Source organism: Adelges cooleyi, unplaced genomic scaffold (genome assembly GCF_023614345.1).
Source record: "Adelges cooleyi isolate 19-005CV unplaced genomic scaffold, UGA_ACOO_1.1 ACOO_flye_CR_arks_rails_tigmint_CR_PRNA_23, whole genome shotgun sequence".
In the NCBI taxonomy this organism is placed as follows: Eukaryota; Metazoa; Arthropoda; class Insecta; order Hemiptera; family Adelgidae; genus Adelges; species Adelges cooleyi.
Genome location: NW_026095893.1, coordinates 18,398,303 through 18,420,953, shown reverse-complemented (window position 1 = coordinate 18,420,953; position 22,651 = coordinate 18,398,303). Strand labels below are relative to the sequence as shown.

At 27.3% G+C, this 22,651-nt stretch overlaps 4 protein-coding genes across 11 annotated transcripts; 1 reads left to right on the top strand and 3 right to left on the bottom strand.

The window, feature by feature from the left end:
- Positions 1-1,404: 1,404 nt before the first annotated feature.
- LOC126835601 (uncharacterized) lies at positions 1,405-7,100 on the top strand. 7 transcript variants are annotated; one of them, XM_050568283.1, is made up of 12 exons: positions 1,407-1,789; positions 3,391-3,466; positions 3,551-3,580; positions 3,645-3,674; positions 4,021-4,071; positions 4,505-4,534; positions 4,619-4,645; positions 4,744-4,794; positions 5,593-5,622; positions 6,344-6,433; positions 6,586-6,645; positions 6,741-7,100. In XM_050568283.1, the coding sequence occupies exons 2-12, from the start codon at positions 3,397-3,399 to the stop codon at positions 7,004-7,006; spliced, it is 735 nt and encodes a 244-aa protein (XP_050424240.1). In that variant the 5' UTR covers positions 1,407-1,789; positions 3,391-3,396; the 3' UTR covers positions 7,007-7,100. The 7 variants fall into 7 exon arrangements, with proteins under 7 accessions (XP_050424242.1, XP_050424240.1, XP_050424239.1 ...); XM_050568282.1 differs by having other exon boundaries at positions 1,408-1,785; XM_050568288.1 differs by having other exon boundaries at positions 1,410-1,785; positions 6,629-6,645.
- Positions 7,101-8,341: 1,241 nt separating this feature from the next.
- On the bottom strand, positions 8,342-13,384 carry LOC126836210 (uncharacterized). Its single transcript, XM_050569416.1, has 11 exons — positions 13,315-13,384; positions 12,193-12,265; positions 12,079-12,108; positions 11,951-12,001; positions 11,728-11,781; positions 11,288-11,317; positions 11,173-11,199; positions 10,927-10,989; positions 10,585-10,614; positions 9,772-9,861; positions 8,342-8,709 (listed from the first exon to the last, which is right to left on the bottom strand). The coding sequence occupies exons 2-11, from the start codon at positions 12,257-12,259 to the stop codon at positions 8,471-8,473; spliced, it is 681 nt and encodes a 226-aa protein (XP_050425373.1). The 5' UTR covers positions 12,260-12,265; positions 13,315-13,384; the 3' UTR covers positions 8,342-8,470.
- A 1,623-nt stretch (positions 13,385-15,007) lies between these two features.
- LOC126836211 (uncharacterized) lies at positions 15,008-19,458 on the bottom strand. 2 transcript variants are annotated; one of them, XM_050569417.1, is made up of 11 exons: positions 19,024-19,458; positions 18,591-18,666; positions 18,477-18,506; positions 18,334-18,384; positions 17,925-17,978; positions 17,548-17,577; positions 17,427-17,453; positions 17,241-17,303; positions 16,897-16,926; positions 15,978-16,067; positions 15,008-15,325 (listed from the first exon to the last, which is right to left on the bottom strand). In XM_050569417.1, exons 2-11 carry the CDS (start codon positions 18,658-18,660, stop codon positions 15,093-15,095), a joined length of 678 nt encoding a protein of 225 aa, XP_050425374.1. In that variant the 5' UTR covers positions 18,661-18,666; positions 19,024-19,458; the 3' UTR covers positions 15,008-15,092. The 2 variants fall into 2 exon arrangements, with proteins under 2 accessions (XP_050425374.1, XP_050425375.1); XM_050569418.1 differs by lacking the exon at positions 19,024-19,458 and adding an exon at positions 18,853-18,956.
- A 631-nt stretch (positions 19,459-20,089) lies between these two features.
- On the bottom strand, positions 20,090-21,330 carry LOC126836215 (uncharacterized). The gene is made up of 4 exons (XM_050569424.1): positions 21,228-21,330; positions 20,890-20,919; positions 20,594-20,683; positions 20,090-20,347 (listed from the first exon to the last, which is right to left on the bottom strand). Exons 1-4 carry the CDS (start codon positions 21,253-21,255, stop codon positions 20,091-20,093), a joined length of 405 nt encoding a protein of 134 aa, XP_050425381.1. The 5' UTR covers positions 21,256-21,330; the 3' UTR covers position 20,090.
- Between the last annotated feature and the right edge of the window lie 1,321 nt (positions 21,331-22,651).

The window sequence follows — 22,651 nt, the reverse complement described above, 5'->3', positions numbered from 1 at the left end:
ACAAGGTTAGCACGTGGTCTAATTGACGTCAGCAAATGTATTGGCTTACATTAAATTATTTATTTGATCTGACAATATGATACCAGACACAATAAAAACAAATATACCTATATATAGCATTTTTTTTTAACATAGTTTATTATTTTTACGAAGTTGCAATTTGAGGGAATTGGTCCAGTATTATAAGAGTTACAGTGTACACAGAAACAATAAAAACTTATATCGTAATAAAACCAATAGCCTCTCAGCTCCACACTGAAGCAGAAACATTTTTCTAGATTTTTGAGTAAAAGACTTCAGAACGCCACATATTACATGTTATAAGGGGTCACTGATTTCGTACTCGTACAAAAACACAACAAAATCACTCTAAATAAATGTCCATACATACAATGTCATGACTTGACCACTTTTTTTTGTTTTTTTAATGTATTTTTAATATTTATATCATAATACACAAAGTTTTTTAATTTGATATTTTTTTTGTTTTTTTGTTCTTTAACATTATGTAAACACTGATACCAGTGGTTTTGAGTAGGGCATAAAACGAGGCCATTAGCTAACTTAACTCCCGGTTATTGTTTGGTTATTACCAAGCGTTATTAAACCAAAATATACTTCCATAAACCGACTACATATTATCTGTACATCAATAAGTGTGGAAGTATATTTTGGTATACCGATTTTTTTTTATAATCATATAACATGTGTTAAAATTGTGCAAATCATTTTATACAAACAAGTACAGAATTACTACAAAAAAATATTTATGATATCGCCATTAAATGTATGTTTGAGGCTAATGAGTAAGAAACGTTTAAAATGACATCATACAACAATAATTGTAAACCTTATATCATAAATCATAGACAACAAAAAAACAAAATACACTCCTTACATTCTGTTGCCGCTATCGGTTAAGACCGATGAAGGTTGCCTTGACGGCTGTAAGTTAGGCAGCGAATTATGCGTGTGAATGATTTATTTGAGGGAATTTAAATATATTTAAACGACCAAAAATGTGTTTATGTTTTGTAATACACTCAACTAAAAGAGGCCAACAGACCCATTTATTTAAATCTGGTAGTTGATTTATTTAAATCAACTACAAAAAGCCATTAAAACAAGATTCGATATAATTAAATATAAGAACGTAGAATAGGCACTTAGCCGTTATTATGACTAACATTTAAACAACCATAACATGTCACATACCTTAATGATAGAAACAGTATCCGAGTTGGTTCTACCCATGTGACCAGCCTAATGTCCGTAAATATAAAAGAATGTATACCAGTGTCGCCATCTAGCACATAATACAAGAGCCGCCGTGCTGCGATATCACAAATCAAATGGTGATAACACAAACAATTTTAACCTAATCACTGCGTGAACACGTTATTACACTTATACTTATCACACTTAGTGCGCTTGCACTAATTCCTAAAATTATTACGAATATCACCGATGGAATACCATATAAAGCCAATAAAATATTCTTAAAATCTATAGTGCAAACATTAGTTTTACGAGTAATGTTAAAAACCAATATAATAAAAAAAAACTCCTCGTCAAAAATGATACGTTATCGTGTTTAAAAAAATAACAGCTATGTAAATAAATTAACATAGATACCGTGTTCATTATACAGTTTCGAATTTTACCTACAGTTTCGATCGTCATAAAAATCTATCCACAAGTCACGAGAAAATCACTTAAAAACAGTTCGTTTCGTTTTAATATTTTTAGGCGAGTAGCACAGTATCAACAAAACGTCAAATATTTGTAAGTACGTTTTATTATACATTTTGTTAAGTTGGCATGAATTTAAAAAGAAAAACTTATATTTTTTGCCAATTTTTCCCTATTCCAACAAACTACTGCAGTCCGCATGTGTGTAGTTATGTAAAACAATTATTACCCTGCCCTTCGTAGTTTTTTTTATTTGATTATGGTAATTTATTGATAACGATTTAGAAACGAAATGCTGTGCTTTTAAATCGCAATTCGCGTCGCCGTCATCAGTTGCATGGTGCTACTGTTATAATATACGTGGAAAAGTTCAAAGTTCAAGTAACCATAAATTTTGAACTTTTGGAATCTGCCAATTTCTGACTTCAGATTTGTAATCAGCGCTAAAAAACACTACAAGATTACAATAAAAAATTCGCAAATAAAAGAGTGTGTGGTAGAGTAAATTTGTTCCTTAAGTTTATCTAATTATTAATTTTTGTGTTACTATATCTGCCCGGGATAACATTTTAACCACTAGGTCGATTTTATCAAAAAGAACAAAATTCTAAAAAAATCAACTTTTCCTAATCAAAATTATGAAAACCCGCTTAAATTCAACTCGTAATTTTTAACCTAAAAATAGGACACGCTATAACTTTTCGAAATATAGTTTTTTTTCATACCACATGGATACAGTATTAGACACACAATCAGCTGATAGGATATCAGCTGATTGTGTGTCTAATACATTAACACACGGGGAACGCCGGGTCGGGACAGCTTGTGTCATTATAAAAATGTCAATATGTCTTTTAAATGGGGATCTTTTGAAAATTTGAGTCAAGCCATGAGTTCGATCTATCCTAACCTAACCTGAATTTGAGAGATCAAGAGAAATGCGGTGAAGAAGTGAAGGTGGGGATGGGATGGAAGGAAAAGAGATTGCAGAGAAGGGAAAAGATAGAGTGGGTTAGGGAAGAATACGAATGGGCGGATAAAAATTGGGTAGAAGAGGAAAAAAGAATCATGTGTACGGGAAGATATGGAAGGAACATGAACATTAGAATTAAAATTACAATAACACATTTAAAGAGAATTATCTATTATATTAAAATTGCTTATAAGTTATAATAAAGGTATATGTACCGTAAGACATATTCAAGAAATATTCCTTCAAGATATTTGGATGCAGCACAAAAAACAGGGAAAACCCATTTTTTCATATTTACTTTTGGACTTAAGATTTTAAACTCGATTAATAAAGATAATTCTAGTGAGGGTTCTAATAAATACATACCTACAATTTTCTCAGAAACCTATATTATAGTATCTTTTTAATACAATAACATAATAATACAAAAAAACACCAAATGCTACACATCCTAACACACATTTCTAAAGTGAAAAAAAATCAAACATAATCTAATATTTTGGGAATAATATTTTTTGACCACATATCTTATTTTATTTTACAATCAAAAACTAACAAAAGAAATAGATTCGAATCCTTTTAGGGTAAGGAATATTAAAAAAAAATACCTACAGAACTTTGGAAGTAATAGACTGTTTTTCAAAAACTTATAGCGTGAAGTAATTAATTTTAATTGTATCAACTATATCTAATAAATAGACTTTTATGTTTGTTATTATGTGTAGATAAAAATGAAGCTCTGCTGCATTTTATTAATATCATTTGCCTTAAAAAATGTTTTTGCGCCAACATTTTTAAGAAGTAATTATTTTATTTTAAACCTTAGCTCGTACTCAAGTTAGTTAAAAATAAAATAAAAATAAAACATTTAACGTTTTTTCACAGTTGATTTTAAAAGGCAGATTATCCTAACAAGTCAGTAACATTTTCTTAGCTACAATCCTGATTTTTATCACATTTCTTTAATAATTTATTGCAGATGATTATATCTATCAGGCCGCTAGTAAAAGTAAGATTTATTTAAAATAATTATACTTAGTTGTAATTCGTTAAATTCACCCAAAAGCCAAATTATTTATAAATAAAAAATTATTGTTTCTATAATATGATCAGATCAAGAGTGCATGAGGTGTATAACAGTGTTTCATACATTGTGTAACTACTTAGTTTAATATAACATATTGTGTATATTATTTATACCAAAAGTTAAGTTTCTACAATTTACTTTAAACACACTTATGGTTAGCTAAAAGCAGCGGCTATTTCACACAGTGTACTTTTTTATGGTTCTTATACCTATAAGGATATTGTTTGAATTTGTTATTGTGACCTAAATCATTATTTATTTTTTCTAGATAAATTGCATACTGTTGTCAAAAATATTGTGTGTGGACCATCATCTGTTGGTACTTATAATCATATAATAAAAAAAATGAAAAAAAGATAAAGGTTACTGGTAAAAAGAAATTTGAAATGTATATAAAAACTGCAACAACAAGTATTTGTCTCTATGTAAATTAATGAAAGATATAAAAATTGTCTAATTACCTATTCTAAAGTCTAAATAGAATCTATTAGACAAATAGCACTAATATTATCTCTTTTGACCTCATCAAATAGTTAAATTTTATTTTACTCGCTAGATCTGCTTCAATTCAACTACTTTATCATCACAGTGTCCTCTCTATTTATCATAATTTACCGAAGCACATTTCTTTCGAAATAATAGTCCCATGATGTTTTTTCTACCTTAACTCATATCTTCTAATTTATATTTAAATATGAAATTAAATCCAACGTCAATAAGTTTTTAATCCATGTAAGTTATTTAAATTTCAGAGGATGTTGCTATTATGTTGGCTGTACCAGGTAATAATATTACATAACTTGTGGACATATTTTCACACAGTTTTTTGTTTATCATTAAATATAAAATGTTTCTTTTAATTTCAGAACTTGCACACACTCGTTATTTAGGACGTAATTACATATTCATATTTATACATCACTAATATCATACATTGATCTTTATCATAATATAAAATGTACGTTAAAAATTAATACATTCTGAATTTTAGAATGCATAAATCGAGAAACTAGTATTGGAACAGAACTAAACATAGTATTACGTAAATATAAAATGTATCATACTTATGCGAACTTTTTCCAAAATTACTTAGTCCTAAAGAGACAATAAAAATATGAATCGAGTTCAAGTTGTAAAGTTATATGTTTTTGCTTGAAATTTTGATGTTACCTCGAAACATATTTGAAAACAAGGCTACTAGAAACAATTTTAAGTTATATAATATTTTACATGGATAAATTGGTCTCAGTTTTAGAGTGACTGTATTTATAGATAAAATATAAAATAAATTTGACTCTAAATTTTGGAGAAATTATATGAGATTAAGTAGATTTACCTTCAGTCTACTTTCAGTCAGATTTTGAGCCTTAAAATTACACTTCAAAAAGCGAAGTAAAGTAAAAGCTTCTACCTCTGCTAAGGGCTAATAATATATTTTATATTTTACAAATTTGGAAACAATTCGACTGTTTTAAAAAGCTTTAGGAAACGGTAATTTTCCAGATTTCTGCAAAGCAGTTTTCACAATTCCTGCTAGATTCCCCAAAACTTGTCTGGAAATTGCTGACAGTATACACATCTACTGCAGCGCCATAGTAGCTTATAAAAGGCCCAAAAAAAAGTTTCTGTCTAATGGCTGCAATGGGGTGGCAAACTTAGCATCTGGTGGCTATAAATTGGCAAAAGTAAATGCCTCTTAATTTATATGGGACACATGGTTATTAAGAATCAAAAGAACTAGGCGGTCTGGGAGCTCAAAAAATTTACTTCATTGTGCAAACTAAATGTTCTCAGCTAAAATAATATGAACTAGTTGTATAACTATCTTATATTTTTCCAGCATTACATATTCCTGATATTTCTGACGACGGTAATTACTCATTTATTCGATAAATAGCGTTATAATTAGCGTTAATTGATTTGATTGATTTTTAAAAATAACAGCCTACTGCATCACCTTAAAAGTATGGGGAAAAAATTGATGTTTTATTTAACTCTGTTAGAATAATAACACCTTAACGTACTTTTTGAAATTTGTACGTTTCGGTTATTGTCTGTAAGAAATTCTAAGTTTGATTTATTATAGTTAAACTTGTGCCAATAGTCTTAGATACTGCATAAGCATTTTTATGATAAAGAAATATCAGCAAAGCGTTTTTCATTGATTGACAAATGTGTTGGCTTCTTTGACTTTACTTTGTTAACTCTTACCATTTATTTTTTAACTTTTTCAAAAAAAAAACTGAGAAATATGTAAAACTTTTGGGTTTTTTCACAATTATAAAATGGAAATGTGTATCCCTCAAGTTTCATAGACTGTTCAACGAACAAAACTTTCATCAACTATTGCTGTGTGATCAAAAAATGCCTTGAAATCTTTTCTTAACATCAACCAATGTCGACTAAAACGTTTTAAGTTGTTTGAGTTTAAATATAAAAATTTTACTTTCTTTGATTATTATCAATGCAGGTTGCACAAAAAATAACTAATATTACAGTTCTGTGTAATGTTATGCAATTATATCACAAAGAACTAACTTAACTTTAATTGATTGTTCGTAATTAGTACAGTTATTTATTAACATTTCCAGTTGCTCAACGCTTTGAACTTGAAACGCTTGGGAAGATACGAAGAAATCAAACTAAAAAGGCTATAAAAACTTTAATCATCAGTGCGATAAGTAAATATTCTTACATAGTTGAAACGGTTTTGCTTTCTTAACCGTATAAATAGGAATACTAATTAAACAAATTTATAAGAATATTTCTTATGTCAATAATAATTTTCTAAAAAATAATACTGATAATTAATTTACACGTGTACGTATCACAGAATTATCAGTAGAAAACGCTTACCTTTTGGTGAACTATTATAGGATTATTTCGATGTATAGTTTGTATCTAGATGTATAAATTACTACAAAGTTGCCTACTCATACGAGTAGACTGGTGCAAAAAGGGTAAACATTTTTTTATTTTTATTTTAAGGTGGAAACGAACCGGATATCGATTTCCCCATTCTGTGTCGCTTCATCGCATTGTTCAGATGTACAGTCTACCATAGTACTGAATTATATACAAAAAAAGTTACTGTTGACAATAATGATACCTGCACCATCATTACTGTACGCACTGTTGCCAAATATAAAATCTTAGAGAACGAAATTTGGCAAGTAAACTTTATAAATTCTCAAAAAATACAAAAACTTAGTGAGGAGTTAGATATCATCATAATGGACGAAACGGTTCAATAGTTAAGCTGATTTAAAACTATATTAAAGTGCACTTATATTCAAATTGACAATTGATTGTTTGTATTTTGTAATAAACAATTTTCAGCATTTTAAACACATTTGTTAATTTTTAGTTTTTTCCATACATAACTGTAAAAAATCCATTAGAACTTACATCAACGACATGTTTGTATAACATTGGTCTTATTCAAAAATAAAAATAAATAATTTATAAAATGTAAGAAAATATACATACATAAATAGCAGTACTATAACTAATAATTTTAACTTTAGAAGGTTGGCATTATAAACATATTATTTAAGAAAAATGAAAAATGTTTATAAAATTATTCGAAAACCCATTTTGTTGGAGTTCTTTGTAATTTGGACTACTGCAGTTAATTTGTTATTATGTATTGCCAAAATGTTAAAACTTTTTTTTTTTAATTAAAATTTTGATTAACACAAACTATCAGAAACAAAATATGGCTTTGACTTTTGTTTTATTTATAATTTTTGTGACATTTGAACAGAATAAATTGTGTAAAACGTATATGAAATAGCTTGCGAGGTTGAAAAAACGGTTATAATCGCAGCTGTGCGCCAAAAACAAATAACGAAAAGATAAAACAAATTATAAATCATTGTAAAACGGGTGTTATACCGATCGGCTGTGTCACTTTTAAGTAAGCAAAATTGGAAAAAAACAACGTGTGTTAATAATTTGTAATAGAAATGTCGTAGAAATAATCGTATACTTTAAATAAATGGAGAAAACGAACGTATTTAATAGTTTTGCGATTTGAAAATCGTACATAGTTCTTAGGCCATATAAATCGAATTTAAATTTAAATTCACTAATATAGCTGTCAAAAAAAAATAGTCTAAAATCCATGTCACTGTAATGTAGATATTAAAAAATGTACCAGCTATTTTAAAAAAATAAACAACTGTACGTTTAATATTAACGGGACATAGAAAATATTAGGGATCATCAGACTTTTCTAATAATTTTTTACCATCATTAATTGTAGCTCAAATAAACAACATAACAAAAATACTTGGGTACCTGTTGATTTTAAATAACCCTCACAGCATCCTTAAATTGTCAAAATGTAACTATCCCTTTTTTTTTTGCTTAATAAAATTAAGCATTAATAATGGGGGGATAGAAGTAAAGAAATAGGAATTGTAGCAAAGGACTTGAATGGCCTATAATAAGTCAACAAAGTATATGACCGAAAGTATTGAATTTAATTTCAAATCGAAATTGTATTTAAAGTAAAAATTAATACAATTGTACAGCATTATAATATTAATACTACATAAGCAACAAATTGTATAGCTGTTAGCAAAACTGTTTACTTCGAAATACATATTAAATGAATATTGACATTGTAGACATTAGTGCAATATACAAAAATAATTTTTTTTATTAGAAACCCATTCTTTTGTAAGACTTATAATTCTGATTTCTAGCCTAAACTATGATAGCTGTGCCCAAAGTGGTTCTAATTTCTTATCAATATAATCGTCAGCTACTTGCCAGAGTTGGCCTTCGAAGACTCTGTATTTTATATAATGATCGGCCCTATCCCATAAGATACAAAGAATATTAGGGTAGATTTCATGAGTTGTTGTAAATATTTTGCCGACTTTTGTACTCATCATCAATCCTATTAAATGACATAATTGGCTTAGAGTTGCATTTGGTCTGTATCCACCTAAAATAAATAACGAAAAATATATTTTTTATATTACACATTTAAGCGTTATAGCTAGTATTTTTTTTTTTTTTGAACACGCAAGACACAGCTATTGCTTGTGTATAAAAAATAATACAATGTATATGGTGTCCATAGAGTACAACCATCTAATAATGCAATACAATAATAACAATAATAATACAACAAAAATTATACATATAAACTTCAATAATTTTTCAAATATCAGACATTTGGCCGGACACCGTATAACCTAACCTAATCGTATATCATAGCTATTTTTCATTAAAATATTACCAAAATACATCTAAAAAAGAAAACCCATAGTTTGATTCGCAAATATTAACTTTAATAGAAACACAGAAAATTTAATACTGACAAAACCTTTTCATTGTAACTACAGTCTTGCTTTGTCCAGTATAACTGTAATGTATGATAAGTATAATATTTGTGGTGACTAATGTTATATTTGGTATGTACAAATTTGAAGTCTAGTCACCACTCAAAAGGTTAATTTAATAAAAAAAACTAGTACGGTATAAACCATCTCAGCAAGAAAGTATTATACGGAAGAGAATAGTAGTAGTAAGTAGTATGTGAATGAGTAAGAGAGGTTCAGTGTTTACAAATAAGAATACAAATATGTGCTTAAAAATAAAATTTTAATATTAGGGTGAATACGATTATATTAATCTTACGTCTCTCTATAAAATTAAATGCCTTAGTTAACCATATATCCTAATTAACTTGTTGATTATTGGTTCACTCACGCATAGCAACCTGGAAATTGTCTACCTCTTTCTTTTCCCCTTTTTTTTTTTTGGGGGGGGGGGGGTCCTTAATAACAAAAAAAGTTTCTCTGCCAATTTTTGAGCAAATGTTATATGTTATGGTTCCATTCTAGATCTATGTCAATTTTTTGGGTTTTCTTGTTGAAGAAAATGGGTTGAACTTTTTAAAGTTAATAAATATATATCTAAACATATATTTATTTACATACATTTGTGTGTTAATGTGATAATAATATATCTATAATATTTTTTGCTCAATAAATATGTTTACTTAATGCACGTCTGATTATATTTTTTAAAGCTGGTCCAGTAAGAAGTCTTCTATCTTCTCCAAGCTGTGTCAAATCTAAGTCTTCAAAATCTGCAAAAATTTAAAAAAAAAATTCCGTGATAACAAACAATAAAATTAAATATTTTTCTTGTGGTACATAGTTGTATATAATTTGAAAGAACTGTGATATTACAAAATTGTTGCACAACGTGCTATTAGTAACCAAACTTGAACAGAGTAAAGAAAGACAGTGGCATTTTGAACCACCTTGTTTATTTTTTTATTATGAGGTTAATAATACGGATATTATTAATACGGATGTAGTGATCTGATTGACGCTTAGGGAAAATTCTACAATCAGATGTTTCATGTTGGTAACATAAAAATGTGTTTTTCAAATAAAACAATAGTTTAGCTATTTCAAAATTATTGCACTGTCAAACAAAAATGATTTTTTTAAATATTAGTTAAATAAGACGAAATTATATATTTTTCTTTTTATAAATGTTTTGCATAAAGTAAATAGGCCTCATATACAATTTGTACAGGAACTGATAAGTTTTGCAGCAAAAGTGGAAATAATACGTTTTTATAAAAAATTTAGGAAATACAACCTTTTGGAAAAATAAATTTTGTGAAGTTGAAAAATGTTAGCTATTGCTTAAAGAGTTATAAAAGTCTCACTTTCTCTCCTTAATCAAGAGTTTACTTTATTGTCATTATTATTTTGTATATAAACCAAAAAAAAAATGTATTTCAATTTGAAAAAAACCTTTAAAAGCTATTTATCAATATTATCGAATGTATAATTACTTTGAATCTCAACATGAGGCACAGGAATAGCTATAAAAAAATACAAAATATCAAATCAGTAAATACAGTTAATTAAACCCGATTTTCTATATTTTAATTCGTAACTTTCACTCTAAAACTGAGAATTATTAGAACAATTCTTCAATGTACAATATTGTATAAACATTATATTACTATTATGATTTTATACAAATTCCATTCCATTTCAAATGATCATCAATAGCTTAGGCAAAAATAATAAGGCTTTGTGACTTAGAACTTAAATTCAAATGCTTTCAGTTTTCTTTAAAATTAAGTAATAATAAATTTGGAAAAATGTTCGGCTATAAATTGTATATTTACATAATTTAACTGTTATTTCTGCTTGCATAGCTCTCTGGCGATTTATGTGTTCTGCAATATGTTCTGAAAAATCAATATTAATAATAATTTACATGCTTCTACGATTGAACCAAATATATATATTATAGTAAGTATGTGTTAAATGTGATATATGATACATGTGTATGTACAATCTAATTGTGTAAATGATTTTCCTAATATACAGTTATATAAATAATGAATCTGTGAAATTTAAAATACGGTTACCCTGTGTGTTTGTAAGGTTAACCTTATCTGAAATTAATACGAATACATGTTGTATATTATTAACATAAAATTACTGTGTGGACATATTTCCATAAAAAACAATGGGAATTATTACCTGGTAAAGCGATCATAAAATACAATTGGTCTGAAACAAACATTACATAAAATAATTAAATTGGATTTTATATTCTGTTCTGTTAAAAATTAAAAGATAAATGTCAAGGTAGAAAAATCATGCGCATTAAAAATTCTTCAAGAAAAATGCTTCGATTTGATGAAATAGATTGGAAACTTTAGTGTTGTATAATGACTGAATTGAAACAGAAGTGGCGAGCACAATACATTCTATATTGATTGATTGATTGAAATCTTATACAAGTGCTGTTTTTAATTAAAGTTTCGATTTAGACCTAGATTAAGATTATTAGCGTAAAATTTAAGATTTGTGCAAATAAGAAGATACATTTTCATATTGATGAAATTGTTATAATATGATTTTAAAATATTTATTTTTTCTAACATCCTTTTACTTAAATATTATATTGTTATAACTACCTATCCCGTATTCGTGTCCATAAGCAATTGATTCAATAACATGCTCTAATACATCTATAATTAAAAACATGTAGGTTTAAGGTGGACATTAAGTTGTAACAATACATTGAAACTATAATTTGTAGTCCATAAATTATTTGGCCATTAGGTATACCGTATACATAACAAAAAAAATCATAATTTTATATTATATTAGTATATTAATTTAAAAAATACATCTTACTTTCAACTCCAGGAATATGATTATAGTTAGAAGCTTGCTGGATGTGAATATCTGTAGTGTGTCATTTTTAAATTATAAAACCAATAAAGTTATAAATGTTAAATTGTGTTAAATAAAATATTACTGACTTGTAATGACAATTTCTTCTATATAGTTCGCTGTAAGAAACAGGGAAATATGGGATTTTTTAAAAATGTTTAGCTGCTAATTTAATTAGATAAATATGAAAGCGAAATAACTACTTGGTGCTAGTTTAACTGCAAAAACATTTACATAGAAAAATGGTATCAAAACACAGAAAGTTTTCATTTTTATCTGCAAATAATAATAAACATAAGATACATATAAATAAGCCAAAGTTATCTCACGTGCGTAAAAAAGAAAATGTGGGTTTAACAATACTGACTATTATTTAATACATTTTTTATTTTTTGTAATAGTCACATAAATCTCCTATACCTACTTCTTAATGGATTTTTCTTATGGAAAGTCAAAAATCGTACTTGTAACATAATTTTCTATGATTTTTTTAAATATTTTTTTATTTTAAATTCATTGTTATTACATACAAATAAGTATCACATATTAAACATAGCGATTATCTACCTACTCAAAGCAAGCTTGGATTGTAGGTAGAGAGCGACAGTTTACTCGAATTTATCTTTGAATAAAATGAATCTAATAGTATTTCCGAAGTAAGTATAATTTGTACAGACCTACATTAATATAGAAAACATTAATTAAAAATGCTGAAAACCAGAAATATATAAAATAGGTACCTAGTTTGTGTATTTTTAAAAGGAAATCGAAAATAGGGTTCTGGTAATTGTTCAAAATGTAATGTACAAAATTACTGGGTTATGCTAATTGAAATAAAAATAAAAATAGATACATATTTAAATTTTAAAATACAAAATACTTTAAGAAGTTCTACACACTGTTTTCCAACTTTAAATATCTTCACTACTTATAATGCCTTTTACTCAACCCGAGATGTATTTTAAACAAAAACATTCGATTTATGTATTTGATTGAATGAAAACGATATTTAAGAGAGTATTTCATATTTATTTAAACAAAAAAGTCTACAGAAATAAAGTTATGACCGTTTTAAAATATTTTAAAAAATATCTTTTTCAGCAGTACACATTAAGCAAACAACAGACACAGTTGTAAAACCAATACCTTCCGCGACTAGACTAAAGTTTAGTTTCTATCGTCCTTAACGCTGCGAATAAATACTTAAAAATATAGTTTTAAAACATTAATAAGTATTTTAAATACATGTATAGAAAACATTTTCCCATACTTGACAAAAAGCGTAATTACAACTTTTGGTGTTCATATCTTGGAGTAATACTTACTTTGATGATTAAAATTGACAGAATTCCCAAGACAATAATCTACTTGATCAGTTTCTAAGGCTAACCGTTCCAACCGAAACAGTCGAGTCTAAATATATTTAGCTGCCTATTTTGATTTATTTACATAACGGAGGTTTTTTAATAGGATCACGTGTATAAACTCTGACACGAAGTTAAAAATAACTAATGTTTGCATTAAAGCATTTCATCTAAATTTGATTATGTCATCTTAGAAAATTTTATGAAATATACAATTTTAAAATTCCTGCATATTTTTTGTTTGGTAGGTTCGGTTTTGCTAGTAATCTTCATAATACATAGAATTCGGGGCATCGTGGTTTAGGGTAGGAATTATTAGTTTATAAATTACAAGATGTGGATACAATGGCAACAAATTATTTTTAAAAAACCATCAACCCTAACCGTAACCGCTCAAATTGCATACAAAATATCATTTTAATCACATATTGGATTTTTTTTTATTCATTTAGTTGTTACATTTGAAAAAATATTATAAGTTTTGGAAAACTTGTAAGCATGACTAAACTATTAAATATAAAATTCAAAATATCATTAATATTATGCTCCCATATTAAACAGTACAAAATACTTTTCAAATTTTAATGAAGATATTAAAAACTATTGCGGCAATAACGTATAAGATGTTATTTTTTATACGTTCCTTTCTGAATTTGAATTTATTAGAAAACTTTAGGATTATTTTTATTAAATTTTGCCAACGTCACGTAGGTAGGTACATTAAAAAAAAAATTATCACTATAACATGTGTTTATATTCGTTTCGAATTGATTTAAGTTGTACGAGTAGGTATATGTTAACAAATACATATTCAGAAGTTTTATATCAAACTAATACGGCGGTAAATCATTTTGCTTTTGCAACTGTCATCCAAAAAATAAAACCTGTAGCTATTAAATGTAATATTCTAGCTTTAAGGTTCAAAACTACTTACGGCAACCGTGTAGATTTTATAAGGGTTCTGAGCAAAAACTATCACAATAAAGAGTTTACTATACATATGTTTCAACAACTATGGGCTCTAGTCCAATATTTACACCAATTTTTAATAGAAATTATCAACTCGATGCTTTCGTCGATGGTTTCAAGTTGAATATTTGTATTTTAGTCATAACTAATTACATCACTCGCCGTGCAAGCCAATCAAATATTGTAATTACACCAATCAATTTATGAGATCAACAGTTTGTGAACTCTAAACAAAATATATTGCCATTGGGCATAGATTCAGTTAGATATAGTTATTTAATAATTTAATGAGCTTTATGCTAGCTGTTAGTGATAATATAAAATCACCGCTCTGTTAAAAATAGTTAAACATTTACTCTGTCCCACGAAAGAACGGAACTGCGTGGAAACCAAAACGCTCAACTCTCGTATGTGCCTGCGTAGACAAAAATAAACAAGAGTAACACGTTTGGGTTTTGCACAGTACCGTTCTCTCGTGAGACAGAGTATAGAATGTGTTACATTTAGCGTTTTTTTCAAGTTTTTTAAAAGACTTGAATGAAACTAGGCCTTATTAACACACTCTAGGTTTAAACTAAGACATACACAATACTATTAGAATTATAAATAACACTACACGAGTAACAAATTATATAACCACGAACAAAAGTTTTTATTATGTTACATGTAACATTGTATACGTTTAGTGCAATATGCAAATCATTTTTCAATAAAATAACCGTACTATGTAATTTTAAAATAGTTATACTTATGATTTCTAGTCTAAATTATTAAACCAGCTGCGCCGAAAGTGGTTCTATTTCCGTATCGGTATCGTTGTCGACTTGATAAAATATACCTTTGATGGTTTTGTATTTTATATAATGATCGGCTCCATCCCATAACAAACAAATGACAGGGTCAGTATTAAAAACTGTTGTAAATACTTTGGCGATTTTCGTACTGGCCATCAGTCCTATATAACTACATAACTGACTAAAAGTGGTATCTGGATCGTCCAAACCTAAAAAATAAAAAAATCTATTTTTTTATTACCAAGTTAGGGTGAATAGCTACTTTTTCTTTTTAATGAGCAAGACACAACTATTACAAGTGTATAAAAATATAATACAATATGTTATATTTTTTTTTTAATGTCAAACATTTAGCCGGACACCGTTTAACCTGTTGTTCATAAAATCTTAACAAAATACATTTAAAAATAATCAAAAAACCGCAGTTAGATCCATAATCGATTTTAGAAAGAAACTCAGAAGAATTTGTATTGACGAAACCGTTTCATTGAAACTGAAGTCATGCCTTCATTACAATACAACTGTGTTTTAGAAGAAAAGTATGGGTGTGGTTAGGTAATTATAGATTATATTAATATATTTAAATATAATTTATTATAGTATTATACAGGATGATCCAGCTGATGTCTTACAATCTACATCTAATTTCTATCTTTAACCTCTATACATAAAATAAACATGGACTTCGTTCTTTCCAATGGGACCATACGTTTTTAATTTCATAAATATTCACATCATATTTCTAAGAAATAAGTGGAAACGTAGTATCTTGACAAAGTCATAGTAAACGAACTGATTGGTGAACATTTTAAAACGACAAAAAATGTTTAAAACCCATTACATTTCTATAATATTATTTACCTAATGCACGTCTGATCAATTTTTTTACAGCTTTTCCAGTACGAAGTCTTCTGTTTTCTCCAAGTTGTGTCAAATCTAATTGACTAAAATCTGAAAATATGATTAAATAATTGGTTGATATCAAACAATTAAAATAAATACCTTACTAGCGGCGTATGACTGTATTTAAAATAAAAACCTGTGATATAAAAAATTGTCTGTAGAACGTGCCATTTGTAATGAATTTCGAATAAAGTATTCAACGACATGGTAGTGGCGAGGAGCTAAGTTAAGAAAATAGCATAGCGTTTGCTGGACAAAATTGACCATATGATATTTTATCGATAAAATGGGAAAGTTGTGAAGAAGTAAGAGCTTAAATAAAATTTAGATTAGTTGCTTTGATTTTTCCAAGCAAATCAGTACAACTTTTTCGAAATAATTATTTTGTACATACAATTTATTAAATACTATTATTACAACAGCTTTTGAGTCGCTTTTATTTTGTTTTTTTTTTTTTGTGGCCTAGCAACTATTTACACTGAGTTAAAGAAGTGATTGTGTCACATTCTTATATTTGTTATTAAAAATTGTTTTGTTTACAATCATTTTTGTATTTTTATGTATTTTGAAGTGGTAAAAATTGTACAAAACAATTGGCTACATAGTTATAAAGTCTCACATTCTCTGTCCATCTGAAAGTTTACTTTATTGTAACTATTGTACGAAAACTAAAAAAAAAGACATTTTTGAAATAAGCCTTAAGAACTAAGTATGAATATGTAATTACTTTGAATTAGAGTACTACACTTCGAGTGACTTGAATGGCATTAAAAATATTATCGTAAACTGTTTGATATAAAATATTTAAAAAATACAAACTAATGTTAACTCTAAAACAAACCTTAAAGGCTATTCAAGACTATGGAAAAATACTTACTTTGGTCTGGAACTTGAGTCACAAGAAGAGCTATAAATAAAACATAAAATATCAAATCATTGACTAGTTATTAAATCCAAAATTGTCTATTTTATTCGTAACAGTTACTCTAAAACCAAGACTTATCAGAACAATGATTATTCAATTCAAAATATGTTTTTAACATTACATTATTTCTAATAGCAACGTTTGAATTAACAATTTGAATCACAATTAAAATGATCATCAAAAGCTCAGACAAAAAACATATACTTTATGTTTTTTTTTCGTTTTTCTTTAGAATTCAATAACATGTTTTAAATTTTGAATAATATTCGTTGTGAAATTTAAAATTTTATATTTACGTAGATTATTTATTATTTCTTTTTGCATAGCTTTCTCTTGATCTATATATTCTGAAATTGGTTCTGAAAAATCGATTTTAATTTACATATTCTTATAATTAGACCCAACATGTGAGTGTATGATTTTATTTTAATACATGCTATAAATAACGAATCTGTGTATAGAATTGTAAATATAAAGGCTACCTTGTATATTGGTCAGGTTAGCCTTATCTGAAATTAAAACAATAACACTGTATACTTTATGAATATCAAACAATTGTGTAGAAATAATTATATTTTCATAACACGCAATACAAATGTTTACCCGGTACAGCGATCATATAACTCAATTGGTCTGAAATGTACATTACACAAAACAATTACATGTTTTAAAAAATCATTATACTTGAAAGTACACGCCTAGTATTAAATATTAGTAGGAACTTTATGATTATTGTGTAAAGGCTAAATTGAAACATATGTGGCGAATAGAATAAAGTTTATAATGTTTGGTTGAGGTCGACAACGCTATCTGTAGTGTTTTTTTTAATAGAGCTTCGATTTAGGTCTTGGAATAAAATTTAAGATTTATGTGACTCAAATAAGAAGATAAATTTGCATAATGATGAATCTTTGTTGCAAGTTGTAAATATTTATTTCTTCTAGCAATCTGTATCTTTATTATTATATAATTATAAGTACCTATCCAATATTCATCTTCATAAACAATTGATTTAATTACATACTCCAAACCATCTAAAACAAACAAATTAAGAGCTAAGCTATAAAAACAAATTTAAGACAACAAAAATCATTAGAATAAGATTACACCATGACTTAAGAGATGACCATTTAGCATAAGCTTCTTTGTCTGTTTCATAGACACTGTCTATAGTCAAGTGTGCTTTAAGCATATTACATAAACTGATAACTTAAATATAAATAAATAAATATGATCTTCACAAATTAAGTAGTGTGTACTAAAATGGTATAAAATACCATTGACTTAACACTTTAAATGAACTATAATTTTTAGTTTATATATTATTTGGCAATCAGGCAAAGATAACAATAATTGTATATTAGTATATTAATTTTAAATATATCTTACTTCCTCCTACTGAAGAATGATTATAGTCAGAAGCTTGCTGGATGTAACTATCTGTTGTAAATAATTTTAAAAATATGTATAAAGTCGGTAAAATTTAAAAATTGTAAAAGTTAATTTGTACGGAATCAAATTATGTTACTGACTTGTAATGACAACTTCTTTTTTATAGTTCGCTGTAAGGAAATGAGAAATATTGCATTTTTTTAAATGTTTGCATGTTAAATTTAACTAAGTAAATGTGAAAATAGAATAATTACTTATTTCTTGATCTATCAAAACCCCATTTACCAAGACAAATAGTGTAAAAAAAACACAGAACAATTTCATATTTATCTGCAAATAATAATAAACATAATATACCAATTAGTTACATTAGTATATTAGTCACAGTTGCTCCTGTGTGGAGGGGATAAAGTTTTTGTTTAACGATAATGTTTATTGTTTGATATATTTTTTTTATTAGATTCGACATATTATCTGCCAAAATGGTTTATTTATATGGCCAATAAAAAATTGTACTTGATGTGGGGATGCAGGCAAAATGTATGCATTCGAGATAAAAAAAAATTGAAAACACAGTATTGTATTATAAATACTCGTTTTAAATACACGTTATGAAAAAATATTCCCATATCCGATTAGAAGCGTAATTATAACGTTTGGAATATTATGATAGTACCTAATACTTACTTAAATTATTGAACTGATAATTATTTTTTTCTTTTTTATGTGTTTTTTATCGATGAAAAAAATTAAAGCGCCTGACTAAAATCCGTGTTATTATAATTGTTCGTATATGTTAACCTTTTTTTTTATTGTATAATAAAACTAGTCATATTATTATTACCACAGTTGTGTATGCAAGTTTAATAATGAAACAAAACAACAAGGTAATACATCATTGTGAACGTGTTTTACGTCTCCTATGCTGAGTTTATAGACAAAATATGAAACGTGTTTGTATGATTTATATTATTACACTATAATATATGGGAAAAACTTAGGCAACACTTGTGGTTATAAATATTATAGTAAAGAAAAAAAAATAATAAAATATTTAAATAAACCCTTAACCACTAAAATAATAACACTCTATAGCAAATTTCGGCAGCAATGTCACCATCATAAAAGCATACAACAGACTGAGCGCTGTTACGGGAAAACACCTGTGCAGCGTCGTCATACCGGGAATGATCACCGTGAACACTGCTTATGAATTTTAATAAAAAGTTTAATAACGGACTCAACGCCCAGTTGAACAAACTGTTGCTATTTTACAAAATTTCCATCGCCTCCCTAGCAGTAGCAAGTTCTTTAGAATTATTTAAATTTTTAAGTCATTTTACTGATTCCATGTTACGGTTAGTATCCAATAAATGTTCCGCAACAGTAGATTTGTGTGCTTCTTGGGTTTTTACGTTCCTTATATTATTATGTTCTTTAAAACTAAATTTTTCGATTCGTCACTAGGGTGGTTCTTTCTTTAGACAGTCGTCTGCCCAAAGAGAGATGGATACTAACATCCTCCTCATAGGCGACCAAGCTGGACCTTAGTCTCAGACAAAACACAGACAAACGCAATAATGATAATAACACAAAGGCAATAAATGTTTTTACAATCTTGAGCATTACTGTTTATTGTAAAACACTTTGACAACTAATTAACAATTAATATGTAAAAAACTATTTGAATATAATAACAATAGTACTATAGAATATATATATATTTAGAAAAATTATACTTTTGATAGCTGGTCCTAATTGATATAGTTATTAATCATAACTCGTTCTTTAAGTTGTATTATTTGAAAATCAGTATTGTTGACGTCTACATACCAAAATTGTCCGCTAGAGTATCTGTATTTAATATTATGATCGCTTTTATCTATTAAGATACAAACACCATAAGGATCAATATTAGTAGATTTTATGTGCAAATTTGGGATTTGAGTAATTATCCACAATCCTAAGAAACGACACTTCTCTGTTAAACTGACAGTTGGTTCTGTTCCATCTAAAAAAAAAAAACCCTTTTTTTTTGTGAATTGATAAGCTTAGCCTAATAGCTACTACTTTTCTTTATTGTGCAAAATATATATTTTGTAGAGAATTGTGCGTTGTAAAAAAAGTGTTGGTTAGTGGTGACTACGTATTATCTACAAATTGGTAACCTAGTCATTACTCTTCAGGTCAGTTACTAAGAAATGTGATCATATGTGTACGTAATGGTTAAAATCAACAATGCTATAATAATATTCACCCAAAGCGTGAATAATTATTTTTTTTAAAGCTTCTCCAGTAAGACGTCTTCTCTCTTCTCCAAGTTGTTGCAAATTTAAGTTTTCAAAAGCTGTAATAATGTATAAATGACTAAACGAATAACAAATAATAAAAATAGATTTGTTGCTCGTGCTGCACACTAATAATTGTATTATACTACTAATTAATTTAAATAAAAGAGAAATTGCTCATTAACCATTGTAAAGTTATAGGTTGCTCTACATAAGTCAGTTAATAGCTAACAACGAAACGACTATCAAATAAATTCATATTTACCTTCGTTTTGAATACTAGGCATAATATTATCTGTAACAAAATTATTCAATATTAAATAATAATACGGTTTTAATGTTACCTAAAACAGTCACTTTAAAACTGAGATAAATTAAACCAATAATATTAACCAATAAAATATATATTGTATAAACATTAAATTATTTCTAATAGTGACGCAACGCTTGGATTATACTTTAAATAATCATCAAAAGCTTAGCACAAAGCTTATATTTTTATGACTTTGAAGTTAAATAAAACATTTTATAATTTTTCTTTAGAATAAAGTAATTATTAATTTTAAGAATTGTTCGCTTAAAAATGATAAATTTCATATTTACTTGTTCTAAATCTTATCTCGGTCCGCATACAAATTTGGCTATTAATTGATACTGAAATTTAAATCAATTAAATTTAAATTAATTTGAATGTACACGTTTTTTTATGATTGAAACCATTATGTAAGTATATGATTATTTTTAATACATAACAAAAAGGAATCTGTGTAAAGAATTGTAAACGTTGTTGTTCGAAGTAATTTTATTCATAATGCTTTTTAGAATCGATCTCAGGTGGATTTCGTGTAAACTGGATTTGGTAAGATTTTTGTTTTAGTTTTACATTTATACGTTTTACTTAAAACTCTTAAGACATCAGGTTCTAGTGAACCGTTTTTGTCATGGTTTGGCTCATATCTTCACTCTAGATATCAATGGGTCAAATTATTTGGTACAAAATCCAAATTTTGTTTTGGCTTCATCTCGAGTATTCCTCGAGCTGGTCATATGTTTTCTCTCCTGTTCTCTCTACTCGTTAATGGCGTAGGTCATGTTTTATTAAACTGGTTAAATCCTTAGTGGTCAACTAGTAGAACTATACTGGGAATAAAGTTACTTAATGGATTATTAGGATAACTAATTTTTTAATATTTTGTCATACTTTCTAATAATGTTACAATAGTTTTTAAAATTGTATTAAACGAGCTGCAAAAGATGCATAAAAACGTATTACAAAGGGTTAAGCCCGTGTATTTCTAAATAAATAAAATATATAAACATAGTTACACTGTAAGTCAGCCAGGTTTTCGTGCCCTACAATGAATATAAAAACATTGTATATAATGTGTATCAAGTAATTGTGTAAAAATATTTCCATAACATGCAATGAAAATTTTTACCTGATACAGCGACCATATAATTCAACACGTCTGAAATTATATAACATAAGTATTATGATGGAATAATAATTAATATTTTGTATAACAGGATATATACACAATAGGTAACTCTTATAACATATTTTAGTGTATAGTATTACAACACAATACAATATACATTATTGATGTTGGATTTAGTTTTCCATTTTATTAAAAAATTATAAGATGAAGGTCAAGGTAGAAAAAACATGTAGGCATATTAGTAATTTGGGAAGGAATTTGCTTGACTCTAATAATTTTAGAAACGTTTGGTTAAGATTGACAAAGTATTAAAAGTTACGAACAGTGTTATCTTTTTACTAGTTTCCATTTAGATTTTAGGCTAAAACTTATGAATTATATCACTAAGGAATTTGTATATCGAAAAAATATTTTTTGTAATTTCTAGTAAAATCCAAAAAAAAAACAAAATTTCTCTTAAAAAGCTTTATTTTTATTAATATTAGTGGCTCATCTTTAGGCGTGAGACACTACAGAAGTTACTCTGCTATCTGTGTCCACCCGTTGTCATACTTAAGTACAATTAATATGAATTAAGTATTCAATATG